This window comes from Notothenia coriiceps, unplaced genomic scaffold (assembly GCF_000735185.1).
Source record: "Notothenia coriiceps isolate Sejong01 unplaced genomic scaffold, NC01 NC01_scaffold00037435, whole genome shotgun sequence".
NCBI lineage: Eukaryota > Metazoa > Chordata > Actinopteri > Perciformes > Nototheniidae > Notothenia > Notothenia coriiceps.
This window is the reverse complement of record NW_011370136.1, coordinates 103,650-118,988: the sequence shown is the minus strand read 5'-3', so window position 1 is coordinate 118,988 and position 15,339 is coordinate 103,650. Positions and strand designations below refer to the sequence as shown.

Sequence of the window (15,339 nt, the reverse complement as noted above, 5' to 3'; positions counted from 1 at the left end):
TCAGATGACTCTTTTCACACCACTGTCCAGCCCAGCTTGGTTGTAAATATATTTGAACTACAATAACCATAACTAAAATGAAGAGTAAAAGCATATTGGTGTATTGTTCATCATCAATATAGATTTTAATATATTGCTTTAAATGTCAGTAGGGAGATAACGACGTTAGCACTTTTATAAATTCAATTTTTCTAATGAGGATTGATATTCTTATAAGTCAAACATGTGTGAATCAAAATTAATCCGCTGTGTTTTACAGCCCATTAAATTGTCTTTGTGTGGGTAAAGTGCCCTCCCTTGCCAGCTTTTGTCCATGGCAACGCATTAATCCTCGGTCAAAGTGACCCACTGTTTGTGTAGGAGACAAAGAACTTTTCTAAGGTGGCTGTGTATGGCAAAGTCTTAACAAAATGGCAGGGTTGAGCCTGAAAGCTCACTGGACTGTGCCACGAAGCCACTTCTCCTTAACCGAGCCCTCGAGGTACAAGCCACAGCTGAGTGGGCAATTGAACTCTCTGTGCCTGTCCAGATGTTGGCCTAATTTACTACGACTAGCAGCGTATGTGCCCCATTTACATGTCCTCACACCCAGTGTATGTGGAGGCATGTGTACAATGTCAGCCTCTACCTCAGGTGCTCCAGCATCCGCCCCACTGTGTTTCTATAGCAAAAAACGCAAAAAACGGGGGGAGAATTCAGGTCAGGTAAGGCTTAATGCAAGTTTCTTCATATTTCAGCGCAATTTTATGAGAATAGATGAATATATTGAAATCTAGGGTGATATTTTGAGTGTCAAACACCAACATAACTACGTCCTTTCACACATCAACACCATCATCACACAGACAGTGTCACCAGAGCCTATTAGCACTAGTCTGAGCACTGGAAAAAGAGGCAATGTGAGGGCTCATGTACTGGTTGGCCTGTTGGCACCTCCGCCACACTTGGTGGCACCAGGCCAGTTTTAGACACTTCTGCAGCTGGCAGCCACCAGATGTGGCGTGTTTGAAGACAGATGAGAGCAGCGGACATGTGCATCTTCAGAAGAGACGGAGAACCTGTGAAGATTTTCAACAACCTGTAAGGGTGAATCTGTGCCAAGTGCAATCATTCTATATATCTATAGATCCCTATCTAATGTCCTTCTTTTTCTTAATAATGTATAGGGTTTAAACTGTAATCATTTGTCAGTAACAAACCTGACTGACTCTTCTTAATCTATGATAATAACTCCCTGATAATCAGCGATTGTGATCTTAGTTCAGGGTTGAAGTAATCGACGATGACAGTTATCCCCCATCCTTTGTGATTTAAATTTGCTCTATCCTTAATGAGACAGGATCTGCATGCATGCGGTGACACAGAGCCTGTTAGAAGAAATTATTAGCACCGATAGAGTGGAAAAGATAAGCACCTTATTTCCTTAAGTTGAGTTGGGTTGGGTTACACCTCTGGAGACATCTGTTCACTTTTCCTAAGTATGTGTTGAGAATGGTTTAATCTACTCGAGTATCATTTTGAATTTTTTGAAACGAGTGTTGCGCTTTTTTATCAGTTCCATGAACCTGTTCAATTAATGTAGGAATACAATTCACAAAAGTTTAAGAGAACCAGAAGAAAAGATAATGATTTGTTATTGTGGGAAGACAAATGTAAAATGCAGTATTTTCTTGACTCCCCATGGAATAATACTTAATAATAATACTAACAAAAAGGGTGCACTTACATTTATTTGTGTTAAATGTTTTCATAAATGTACTTGTAAACAACCAATAATTAATGTCACCACCAGCTGTTTTATTAAGACTCTTGTTTAAATATTCAAATGACTATTTTCGTTTATTTATGACAACACTGTGAAACTGGGTATATATACAAATTATCAGAGAATGGATGTTTATTGATAGTGAATCGTGAACAACAGAAATGACTGGAAAACCACAATGTAAGGGTGCCGGACAGGGCAAGCTTTATTTAACACAGCATAAACAAAATAACAACAAAATAAAAAAGGAAAAGTCAAATTTCAACAAATGTACATGTCAATAAAAAAAAAAAAAATTAGCTACCAAATAAATATTCACATCAACAACATCATTTTCATATGACATCCTTGGAGAGGTCTTACAATGATTATAAAACAAGAGACGTATGTACAATCATACAACTTTAATAGGACATGCTTAGGAGTTTGACTGCACCATTGTACCACACACACCGACTACAACACAAAGGCTGCATATTGACTGAAATGGTACGCTCATCTATCCCATCATCACAAGGCCTGGCATCAGAAAAATACCAAGACACTTTTCTTTTTTTTTTTTTAACAAGCCAAGCAAAATGCATAACTGATGCTGTAAAAAGGGATGTGGGGATATCTGCGTGTGAACCAACCCTCTCCCGTCGACACAACTAACCCAGCAGCCAGTCTCTGTTTCCTGTGCTGGATTGTTGCTAGGCAATACTCTGGAATTTGGTGTGGGAACATGAACTGGAAGCCTTTTTGCAAATCACCACGTTAAGTTCCTCCGACCAGGGGCAGTCCAGAGCTCCATAAAGACGCTACAACCATCTCAGAAAGAGTTTTTCTTTTTTCAAAAACAACATTGGGACTAACATCATGCTTTGAAATATCAAAAAAGAAAATACACATCAACTAAATAAACAAATAATGGAAAAATAGCTTTCTTTGGACAGGGCCAGCCTGTGCATTTTGTTTACTTGTTCTTCTCACATTATTTCCTTATTTCCACACACTAGCCCTTTTTACAAGATGATTGCTGAACTTTTGAAGTCGATTTTCAATTTTAAAAAGCAAGTACTGCACTTTTGATTACTCAGGCAGTTTATCTAAGTCCTAAGCTGCTTCAATCCTTTTATATGATTATGTAAAATTGGCAGCAGAGGCTAGCCTTCCCAACCCAAAGAGTTTTGTTCTCTGGGATTCAGATAATCTGATCATAGCAGGACATCGCCATTGGTTATTCTATATGCCAGTGGCTTACACGGAGGAGTAGGGGCAAACACAGATCAGCAGCCGCTTTGTACAGCAGGGATGGTTTCAGTCTATAACATGGATGTGGAGCGCTTTAGCATGACAGTAATCACAAAGCTGCATCTTTATTGCCGCACAGGTTACCTTGCATCACAAGCACTGAAATCTTTATTGCTTTATGGTAAGAAGCACAAAGATTAAAGCTGCACACACAAATAACCATAAAGCCAAAGATTTAAGATCAGAAAAGGGTCCAATTTGTTGCTTTGTAGTCATTGTAACCTACAATAAGTGCTGCTTATTGGAGGTCAATGGATTAACAAAACTACAGTCGTCTTGGAAGAGTAGAGTCACGCTGGGAGTGCTACATTGGATTGTTGCAAACGAAGGAATCCACAAGGCATATTAACAGTAGTCAAAAACATTTCAATGACTTCCAGGAACATGAAATGAAAGGCATTTTTCAAAACTGCATACCATTTGAGAATTGTTGAAAAACTGTCAACAACACAATGCTACAAATCTTGTATGAAGAATATTTGAAACTGAAAACCAGATTTTCCCATTAGCAGTCGGTCTGACTAAGGTAGGCTTTATTCTCTGCCTCCATATTATTGACTGGCATGAATAACCAGCCACAGCTTCATAAATAACACTCGAGAGCACGGCATTGAACTGCTTTAATGCTTTTTGTATAAAAGCCACTTTAAATCATCCATTAAAATGTGATTGCCCCATCACCAAAATAGACAGCAGAGACACTGGAAGCCCGACTAAACTTATTTTGTTTGCGTTTTTTCACATTTCGGAAGTTGTGCCGTATACACAGAGCCTCTTTCACCTCCACTGAAACCTGTGTAGTACCGCTGTCCAGAGCTACACAACCATGCATCAACAATCCATGCTGGTTGAGATAGTTAGACTGCTGTCTGTACAGCAGCCTGAGTTCACAGCTCTTATCCCTGCTCTCCTCACCACTGAGACAATGAGAACAACTCTGTGTAGTAGCTCTTACTGTGGTTTGTCCCACTACTCGCTCTATACTCTGCACGTTTACAGGCCTAAATGGGGACACCAGCAACAAGCTATTTCAATCCTGACAGACCTAAAGAGAGATGTGCAGAAATGCTCATTCCTGACAGTTTCATGCTAGATTTATTTTGTATTTAGAAAAATATCCATTGAGTTGTCTGAGAGGCGTTTACATCACAAGATTTTATGTCACAAGTTTCCAATTTTGGACAAATCAACATGTGCCTAGATATATTAAAATCGGACCGATGTAACACCATTTTAGTTGCATACTGTTCACAGGTGAAAAATTATAGCTCGATGAGCAAACCTTGACTGATATTGTTTGTTCGAAAGCAAGACAAACAGTAGTGGAAAAAGATGGATGTGCGCTGAAAGGTTCAGGAGCAAGTGGACAGCGAAGTGTCCACCTCTTCTGAGGGGTGTTTGGTTTGCGGGGGGATGAGGGAAGGATTCAGCAGGAAGCCCTGATAAAACCATCGTGCCCACCCCCCCTTCCCCGAGACCAAAGAGGCGGGGGGCTGGGGGTTGCATGTGAAGACTGTAACCCGAAAGGTCTCCACTCACATGACCGAGCAGCTCTTGGCCTTCTCCTTCTTGAAGGTGGAGGAGATCAAATCCGACTTGCTGGGCAGGTGGAGGAGTCTTTTGGAGAGGCGACGGGTGGGGCTGGACTTTGGGAGGGGCTGCAGCTTGTTGATGCAGGCCATGGCCGCGGTGCGAAACACGCTGTGGATGCTTTTCTCCGAGGTGAACGCTGAGCATTCCAGGTACGCCTCTGCACCGAGCTGCTTGGCCATAGCAGAACCCTGCAATACGAGATATACACGTCCTTTAAAACTTTCTTTATTTTTTACCAGGGTCACCATGTAGCTGTGACAATAGATCATTCATTCATTATATGCGTGACCCTTACATTATTGTTGAAAAAAACAACATAGGAATCATTTTATCTATGGTTTACCAATTTAAAAAAAAAATAATGCAGGTTCTTTAAGTAATACATCATAATACTTGAGAATGCCAGCTATAACAAAGTGCTCCAGATAAAGTGTAATGATATGCAAGGTGTGATGTATATATCGATATAAATCTTGTCTGCAGAAAATAATGTGAAATATATTTCTTTTCCTTACCAGCCAGACATGACAAAAAAGCCACAAAATGAAAATGTAGCAACTGTACTATTCCAGTGACAATCTCTATGCGTAATGTTTTTGTTCTCACCTGCTCATAGGTGATGGGAGTCTGTTTCTGATTGGACAGCTCCATCAGCGTGCAGACATCTGTGCGCAGGTCGGTCTTACAACCAATGAGCAGGATCCGTGTGCTCGGACAGAAGTCCAGGATCTCAGTTTTCCACTGTGGACAGGAAAGGACAGTGAGTTCAGTGTGTTCATTTTGGGTACAGTAATTATATTTTACACAGTCCTACTATAGTATAATTTCATGAAAACAGGCTTTATTTATAGGAATAGCTGATTAAGTATGTGACTAACGATAATTATAATGTAAGGTGCAGAACTGAAGCCTTTACCTTCTTCAGACTGCCGTCCACAGTATCAGGAAGGCTGATGTCGAAGCACAGTAGAACTGCATCTGAGTCACTGTAGCACAGGGGCCTCACATTATCGTAGTATGGAGAACCTTAGGGCCAAAACAACAGAGAATCATTAATGTGGATAAAAGATAGGACCAACTTTAAAAACACACGCAGGCAGTCTGAAGTAGTTCCATTCACCTTCAATGCGTAGTATTGCTAAATTGTTAGACAAGATTGAGAGGGATCTTGCACAGCTACCATTTTGAACTCAACGATCCTTAATAGTTTCCTCGTCTTCGTGGTGAAATCGCAAGTTCAAGTAAAGTAATACCGTTTTGTTTCTAGTCTTTTGGAATAAAAACAAGTCTAATGGACCTTTGGATCTTTTTTATTTTATTTGTACAAATATGAGTTCAGACATGCAGGGGACGCAGATATGTTTCATGTGCCACATTAGGAAATATTTTATATTAAAAAAGAAGATGTGCAAATTTACATTTGCTTTGTAAAATGTTTTGTGATGAACAACTTAAGCCAATGATTTATTTGTATTAAGTGGAGGTTGTTTCAGGAATCAATTGCTGTAACAACGGGTCAGGGCAAAAAGGGTGATAGAGCAGCAGAGTGTCCGAGGCAGAACGAGAAACTACAGCAGCAGGGATTATGTGAAATCGGCATCACTTCTGCTGAGCCTCACTTTGCTGTCCCTGAAACTGCTCTTTTCCCTGCTCCTATATCCTCTGCTGGCATTTCAAAAGGAGAGAAGATGACAATCGAGCACTAAATCCTCATTGATCTTCTCTTGCAGTAGATTACGCAAGTGGAACGGTGGGGCTCGGGGCAGGCAGACGCTCCCACTCATGCTCAGAATCCTTAAGTAAACCACCCACCCCCCAAAAAATCCTCTGCTCGCCGCACAATACCTCAGTCCCTCTGTTACCACAGCAACAGCCTTGGAATCCACCATCTACATCAGGCATTCCTCCCACCTCTCTATAAAGCTCGCTTTAACTGCCAATCAATCATTTTACACCACTAACTGCCCACCCACCCACTGCTGGGGACATTCCTCTGCTCTGCGACAGGGTTGGGGACCACAGACAAACATGTCTCACGCACAAAGAGACACACACACAGCAACACCTCACCTTATGACACGGACTCACTATTTAAATCTGGCAGCAGCCAGAGGTGTGATCAGATGAAACAGAAGGAGCAGCTCAATGGGATTAACATGTTTACTTTAGGCTCCATGTGAATCCCAAAAGGGATTCAGTGTTCCTCTTATGGCTACAGATAACAAAAGCAGTCTGTGTAATCACTCATTTGATATTACACAACCATCCTAATTGATTTACAGCGTAAAAAACAATGGAAGAAAACATATGAAAAAGTGCACGCAACAACATGCATGTGTGCATACAGATCGGTTTCATGAATACTTAATGGTTTTCCACATTATCAAAGGGTAAAACTGAATTTGCCAGCTGCCGGGCGCTGTGAGTGGAATAATGACAAGCTGCGATGAAATTCCTTAGGGCTCATTGTCCTGGAGAAGGTAAACATTGCAGCATAGGAACAAAGGGACACGCTGGTTGTATTTAAAAACAGTTTCTTTGCCTTTGGATAGAGAAAATGAATTTGTTTTACTCTTAAGAAGCAAATGAACTAAACCATTCAGATTGAGGTTTTACTATGACTGAATTTTGACAACGAGGACAGACGTTCCCAACTTAATGCAAATTACATTATCGCACTCACAACGTTTACACCTTGAGCTAGATTAGAAAGAGCCACAATCTTCTGTGAGACAACTTTGTGTCTGCTGACTGTGAAAATTGACACACATTCGAATCAGAACAATTAGCACCATTGGGGTAATGAGAGTGTGTATGGTGTGTGTGTGTGTGTGTGTGTGTGTCTCAACTCTGAGGCGTCTTATCATAGGAGAATCAAAGGCAGGGAGCTCTATAAATCTTCTCAATCTCCCTCAAGGGGTTATCACACATCTGGGAACCGGGGTGTGATTCTGCATGAAATGACCACTGATCTAAATGCAGTAATCAATGGAAAGCTGCACAGGGGGTCCAAGAGCCTTTGCAATTAAAGCTGACAAATGAGTTACCCTGTCAAGAGGGTGGGGAGACGGGAGGGGACGTCTAGGACATTTATTTTCCTTCACAAAAATCGATTTTATCTTTTATTTTGGACAAAGGAATGCATGATTCAGTAGGCGTATTTATTCTATCTACAAAGGAACTGAATCCAAAAATAATACATGTATGTGTAAATATTAGTATTTGAAGCACCACGGCATGCTGTGTGGGTGCAGCAGCAGCCTTGGAAGCACTCTCCCGACACTCCAGGATCCAGTTTCTAATCCTAGCAGAAATGGCTGTTTCTATTGTGGCAAGAAAAGCCAGTAGGAAGATAAGGGAGGGAAAGCAGGAGTGTAGGCTACTGAGAGAGATCACAAAAAACCCTCCTCCCCATTAATCCTTCACCCCCTGCAGTCTGATACAGTCTCTTTCCTTCTGTTCCCTCCTTCTCTCCATTGCAACAACCCAAAAAATAGCTTTCATAGATCAGTACACACGCAGAGCCTAAGCATGCTCCAAATATTCCCTTTCTTCCCTTTTCTCAACAGCATGCCTCGACAACAGATGGAGAGTTTGTGAGGCATGAAATACGGAGTGTGGTAGACTAACTAGAGAATGGAGGGGTAAGAAACAAAATTCCTGCGGCTGAACTCTACTCCATCCGACTTGATGGTACGGTGCCCAGAGCTAAGTGTCGAGGTGGAAATTGGGCCAGAGCAGAAGTAGGCTTCCCAGGCCGAGACGACGGGCCTTGTGATGGAGCTTACAGGTGGGGGAGGGGAGGATCTGCTTCTTCTGTGTGTTCATAAGTGAAACTATGTGTGTATTTTGTGTGTGTAAATCAGCTGAGCGACATAGCCCATATTCATCATTAGCACACTCCTCTCCTACAGTGAGAATGCAGGGGTCAGACAGATTAATGATCCAGAAATGGGATGACTCACAGATTTAGGGGTGAGAGTAGCCCCCCACCCACGCTCGGCCGACTGGGAGCTGTGGTGCTGCAGCAGCAGTCTGATAACTACGGTCTTTACAGCCAGGCCAAAAGACACTCTACATTGCGTCAGGCAGTTGTTCCTTGGTTTCACATGCCAGAGGCGGTCAGAATCACTGCTGAAGACCCCTGCCGAGAGGAAAGGGCCGCTCTTTGTTCCTGAGCATCACCACATCTGAGCTGTTAACAAGCTTTACTTTGTAACTTGACACTGTCAAAGCTCATCTCACTCATTTTGAAGTACACTGAAACAGATGGTTTCAATAAAAAGTGCATTCTGCTCGCAATCTATCACCAACTCATAGCCAGAGAGTTAGATAAATAGTGGTTTCTCTAGTTAAAAGGTTGAAAGTTATCCCAATCAATTGACCCAGACTGTTAAAACAAGTCTGAATAGTTCTCTGAAATTAAGCATATTTATGCCATATCCTTCATTCTAATTTAAAATTAAACTAGTGCTAAAACTATGTGTCAATTAGATAATGTGATGCATTGTTTAATCACTCAACACAATTAAATAGATGCAGCCTTATAACAGTCTGAACCCTAAGACCCGTTCCGATGCCATTATAAATGACTGATATAGATACACTTACATATCAGTCATTTCTAATTTATAGTCTAACATGGCTTAAGCCATTAACATGAGTTTGTCTGTTAACAATGCCTCTCTTTATAATTATATAGATTGTTTCATTAACTTTAAATGGATATTGGGTCCATAACAAATGCCAATCTGTAATCCTTAATAACCAATCAATTATTTTATATACAGTATCTTTCTAAAACACAAAGGCTTTATCAGCAAGAACATTCAACCTGAAATAAATTACCTACTAACACCATAACGAGATTCATTACTCACTATTCATGACTTACAACCACTGGACGTTGTTTGCTTCCCCCCCCCCCCCGACACATGCCCGATTGGACCAGGCTGATTAAAACCGGTGGATTGATTTTAGTCTGTAAATCCATGGCGGGGCTGGGAGAAGGAGCTGCCTGCCATGTGGAGCTGGAGATGAGGTCAGTCCGATCAATGAAGGAGAGTCGGGATAATGAGGAGACCCTCTCAATGTGGTGCGGCCACAGCAATGCAACTCACGCAATTATAGTAAATTACAGCAAGACGAAGAAACTGTACGGTGTGACCAACAAAAAGCCATTCTGCCTATCGTCCATCACCCAGAGCCTGACACAATATACATGGAAGCCATCTATAACAAATAATGGGTAGGAGGTTCACCTCTCAGTGACAAGAGAGTGAAGATTCAGCTTCCCACCCCCCCCCCCCAAAAAAAAAAAAAAACCCTTTGCTTTGAATAACACGTTGTGAACTGTCTGTCAGGCATGTGAACTGTATTACTGATCACTGGTTATGTTCATTGTTCCTTGTGAGGCAAATTAGCAAATTAACTGGTGCAATTTGGGATTGTGTATGAATAACGAGGAACAACAAAGGCAGGGGGGCAACAAAGAAGAAAAGAGTTGAAACAATAAAATATGTGTAAATAGGAGCTGACAAGCTACATAAACAAGGGGAAAGTATTCAGAGAAAAAAAAGAAAAGACAGAAAGAGAAAGCGTGCCAACCTCATTGGGTCATTTAGACGAGGTGGCAGTGGACCTATTCAGACCTTTAATCCCCTGCATCATGCTGCTCTAGAGAGTGACCCGGAGCAGCATATGGAGGCGAATGCAGGTCACAAGAGTTTTTGAGCTGCCTCCTGTCTGTCTGCTCCAGAAAACCTTCCTGCCCAACAGGATGTCTCCCTGTGTGCCCATCATCCCCCGGCACCAGGCCCACTCATGCTGGCCAGACCAAAGGTCCACAGTCTGGGATTAAAAAGCAGGATTTGGTCTGGGGAGGGAATTACACTCCCTTTTCTCCTGATGCAGCAGCTTTTGGATAATATGGGGGGGTGGGGGGGTGGCCGGGGGGACACCACAGTAAATGCTGCATCATCTCAAACAAGTGGGTCTGTTACATAAAGGATTTGTTGTACATAGACAACAACACAAACTATCTTGCTCCACCACAGTGACCTTGTGAGACTGGGGATACATCTGGCAAAAGTGTGGATGGAGAGAGCTGTGGGGTGGTGAGAGAAACCATTGTGCAGTGAGCATGAAAGGGAATCCAACAGGTGCTGCAGTCAGACCCGTGTTCACAGTATCCAGGTCAACACACTAAACAGCAGATCCTCGGGGAGATCCACACTGACATATTGACCCTCTTTTTCACGCTTAGTGTAAATTAACATATGATGGACAAAGTCAGCAAGAACAATTGAAGCGCAATAATCCCTGTCTCTCTGTCTAGTTTTCAGTGAACATTATTAGGCACATAAATGCACTTGTAGAGCCGTCAATATTTGATCCTGCCTTCAGAATCAGAATACCTTTATTCGTCCCACAGAGGGGACATAAGATATAATCATTTTGAAATCAGCTGCGATCTGAAATAGTAACAGGACTGCAGTTCAACAAGTGTACATGTCTTGTGCTTTGAATAATAACAAAAGTAACAAATAGTATGAGGTATGCCCATTTTCTTGATGTTATTAACAACAACTTTCGTGATATCTCTCTTCTTTTTTTTTAGATGCTTCCAAAAGAAGAATATTTAGGAATACATTCTAAGACGCAGCTCTTGCAGCACAGACTGACTCTCATTACATTCACTGCACATTTCTTAATATTAACTCTCAGTGCTGCAGGAAGAATGGCTGGCCATGATAGGCTGTATAAACAGAAAAAATGGGATCAATTACCTGAAGTGTCCCACAGACTGAGCTCCACTCGCTGCTCCTCCAGCTCCAGACAGGCTGTATAGTTTTCAAATACCGTGGGCACGTAGGTCTGGGGAGCAATTAGCAAGATGATGCCATTAGTGGGGAGGTGTCAGTCAGTCAGCTACAGGTAATGAAATTGATCTGGATAATTAGTGTAACATGGAAACACGCACTGAAGACTAATAATAAGCCTAATAATAAGATAGTTTTCTCTCAATTTTAAATAATTATTGATCAAGCAATCACACGAATCACTGCAGCTGCACGGGTTATTCAACACAGGCCAATAAAATATCATAAATGCGCAGGGAATAAATGTTCATTGATCATCCTATAAAAAAATCGAATCAATGTATAGGTATTACGGTCAATATATACCAAATGAACCAACAGGACAACAGTTTATGAAAATGCGCATGGAAACTGACTGTCTGCAACATGCGCACCTCTTTTTTCTCGCTACAATAAATCATTTAAAAAATAACTTAGCCTATCACTATTTTTTTACATGAATACAGAAGAGTTTTAAATAACATGCAGGTTTAGTTCCTTTTTTCCACATTTGAGCATACCTCTGGGTAACAATCCTTCGCCAGGACTTGCAACATCGCCGTTTTTCCGCATTGAACGTCTCCCACAAGAACCAGTTTACATCTCACAACCAGCGGCTGTGTATTTCTCCTTTCCTTCATGGTGTTGATGTGGATCCAGTCTTTGTTGCAGAAAATGTGAAAAACAACAAGCAGAACAAAGCAGAAATCGTCCCAGTTTGATCGAGCTTCCTGATGTCTGGCTCTCTTGGAGTATGCTCGCAGTTGATCTGATTGAATTTGCCACTGCGGCGCTTTATACAGGCGAGCAGCAGCCAATAGGAGCTCTCCATTCCACAGGCTGCCTTCTTACGACCCTGTGCTGCGCGCATGATCTCAGAGCAAAGACAAATTATTTTCTCAAGGATGATATAGAACAACAAAGGTATTTTTGCAATATTTTAATAGTTAGGCATTCATTTTGTTTCCCTGAAAACTAAATACATTTTTTAAAGTAATCCTCCCTTGTAATGTAAACATATTTGTTGCATTACATTTGTAAATCTTACACAGCAGCAGGCAGACTTGTGTTTTGTCACCTGTGGGGACCTGTCCCTTGGCCTGCTGTAAATTGATTGATTAGATTGCCTTGATTGTCCGGATCAATAGCCCCGTCTTTGGGACCAATCCACAGTGGACTAATTAGTTTGAACTGCACCACAGAGTCAAGTCAGTTTTATCTAAACAACTTACATGTTCCTTTATGAAAATGATTCTTCATCTCCCAAAACTGGTCTGAAATTCCCTGACTAGCTGCCATTTGTAAAAGCTAATGTGATTAGTATAGGTATGAGGTAAATGAGCAATTCATCTGTTGACATTGATGTTTGATTTCCCCCAAGTAGTCCACTTCCTACTAAGTGCATCATATTGTTGTGGTTTCATTCTATCATACAGCCTTCTAAAAGAAATAGATGAGATGTAAAGAATGCTAATGTTAATGTTTGCTGATCAAAAGGTAGTGAGACATGTATCAGTGTGGTGCTCAGTATAATACCACCATGTCTACATGCAGTGGGATGGTGTGAGGCCCCCTGATAGGTGACCAGCTATCGGGTCAAGTCAAAGATCTTCCTATACTCACTCGGGCTGGTCAAACCCCTGGAGACACTGACTTTCACACCCTGAAGGTTATCACTGTATGCAAACAGCATCTCATTGTTGGGAAAGGGAGTACCGTATTAAAGATAAAAGTCAATTAGCCTCTTTCTCCTATGTCTGGCAGCCTACTAGTTAATTTATTTACCGTTGCAAATCAGAGCCCAAGCTGCCCCAGTGGGTCAAAGCAATTTGCCTTTGTTCACAAACAGCCTGCATCATTCACCCCCCATGCTGGGATCGGTGTGTGATTTACAGCCTAATATGTCTTGTTGTCATCATACAAGGCTCTGATTTGTGGAGGGTGTGTGTCTGCATCCAGAGGATTGCGTTTTATTTACATCACCAACAGCATTTGACCAATTTCTCTTTATTCACAGTACTGCTCCATAAGAGAATTGTATGATTTTACACGTATATTTCAAGTGAATGTCGTATAATAATACTGCCTATAATCCTTAGAAAATAAATTAACTTTGACCATTTTTATTGCGGCAAGATAGACATAATTAGTTTCTCTCCAAACTTGATTGGAGTGTTGTTCTTGATTAGAAACGTATTCTCCTACATTCAGCAAATAAAACATGATTCAACAGAAATTTTATTTAATATAGTGATGCAATTATCCTCTTTCAGTGTAAAGGCCAGAGTTAGACGGTGTTACACCTTTGTCTTGTTCCCAGAGTATAATGGATACAGAAAATGATTATACACATCTCTAAAACCTCACAGTGCAAGCTTCTGTGAAGAAAAGAGGGCTCAATTATGCTGAGAGTTCCAAATGTGCAGCCATTCCTAATGCATTAATGTTTTATAAACACTAAGACTTCTGAGCTCAGATAGTTGTGCTTTTCCGCTGATTGGTAGTGAATAAAACTTCAAAAACGAGAAGACAAAAACAGTTAAAAAGAAAAGTTGCAAATGATGAACTCTCTCTAACCCTTCTTAACTAACTGCAATGATTACATGGATGCTTGTGTAACCACCACACAGATCCTCGGATGGGACATGGAGAGACAGGTGGCTCTGAATAATCATCAGGCATAAAGTGACATCTTCCAATATGGCTGGTATCGGATGTGAAGGAGGAGAGGTGGGGGGGGGACTACTGGCAGGAGAAAGCAATGACTTAAACCATCACACCTCCATACGTATAGTGACAGAGTTGGTAATTATCATCAACACAATGATAAAGTGACAGCAGCAGTCTTCACATAGCACTCAGGAAAACTGACAAAAAACTGCATCATTATCTTTCTCTACCGTCAATGGGACCACATTCTTAATTTCCTGCAACAAACTCATCAGCAGATGGTGTTGTAACCCAGGATTTATTGCATGTCTTTCACAAGGGCTCTTTTTAGAGTTAGACATGTAGCAGCAGACACAATATCGATTAAAATATTTAATCGCGATTAATCGCATGATTGTCCATAGTTAATCGCAAATTAATCGCACATTTTTTATATGTTCTAAACGTACCTTAGAGGAATATTTTTCAAGTTTGTAATACTCATATGAGTTGACAAATATGCTTTATGCAAATGTTTATTATCATTTGAACAATGACAAATATTCTCATGAATATTAAACACAACAACCTCTGAACATTACAAATATTCGCCTCAATTCAATCTGGAACCTCTCTCATACAATAATACAATACAGTAGTGATGTGTCGGTCGCGAACGAGCCGATTCTTTTGAACGGCTCTTTGATATGAACGAGGGGAACCGAGTCGTACTTGGTGAGAGCCGTTCTTGTTATCGTTCAATCGTTTGTCCGCACTCACTGCCTGCCAAAATCCACTAGCCTTTTAAAAAGCTTGATTTTGTTCCCCAAAACGTATTCTGTGAAGACCCGCCCCTACTCTGACTGTATNTGTGTGTGTGTGTGTGTGTGTGTGTGTGTGTGTGTGTGTGTGTGTGTGTGTGTGTGTGTGTGTGTGTGTGTGTGTGTGTGTGTGTGTGTGTGTGTGAAGGCATGCTCGAACGGGAGCTGCCTGGACGCTGCAATCATGTTGCACTATCCGTGCTGAGTGTGCTGACTTTTCGTACAATGTCCCACTGTCTGGCTACCTGAATAAAGTGAAGTGCTCGGCGCAGTTGTCGGCGAAATGTCGCTCCTCTGTTTTCATTTAAACAGCTCCTTATATCCGTTAGCGCAGCTAGCTAGCACCAGATGCTAACAA

The 15,339-nt window shown here is 41.3% G+C and overlaps 1 protein-coding gene across 1 annotated transcript; it reads right to left on the bottom strand.

Moving 5' to 3' along the window:
• Positions 1-1,946: 1,946 nt before the first annotated feature.
• Positions 1,947-12,263, bottom strand: rnd1b (Rho family GTPase 1b). Its single transcript, XM_010797020.1, has 5 exons — positions 12,033-12,263; positions 11,440-11,527; positions 5,568-5,677; positions 5,258-5,392; positions 1,947-4,839 (listed from the first exon to the last, which is right to left on the bottom strand). Exons 1-5 carry the CDS (start codon positions 12,150-12,152, stop codon positions 4,594-4,596), a joined length of 699 nt encoding a protein of 232 aa, XP_010795322.1. The 5' UTR covers positions 12,153-12,263; the 3' UTR covers positions 1,947-4,593.
• Between the last annotated feature and the right edge of the window lie 3,076 nt (positions 12,264-15,339).

Bases quoted from the DNA above. Each gene is read 5' to 3' on its own strand.
- rnd1b (XM_010797020.1), bottom strand. From the start codon at position 12,152: ATGAAGGAAAGGAGAAATACACAGCCGCTGGTTGTGAGATGTAAACTG. The intron at 5,393-5,567 runs GTAAAGGCTTCA...TCCTGTCCACAG, and splicing joins TGGACGGCAGTCTGAAGAAG to TGGAAAACTGAGATCCTGGA. The intron at 4,840-5,257 runs GTGAGAACAAAA...CTCGTATTGCAG, and splicing joins CTCCCATCACCTATGAGCAG to GGTTCTGCTATGGCCAAGCA.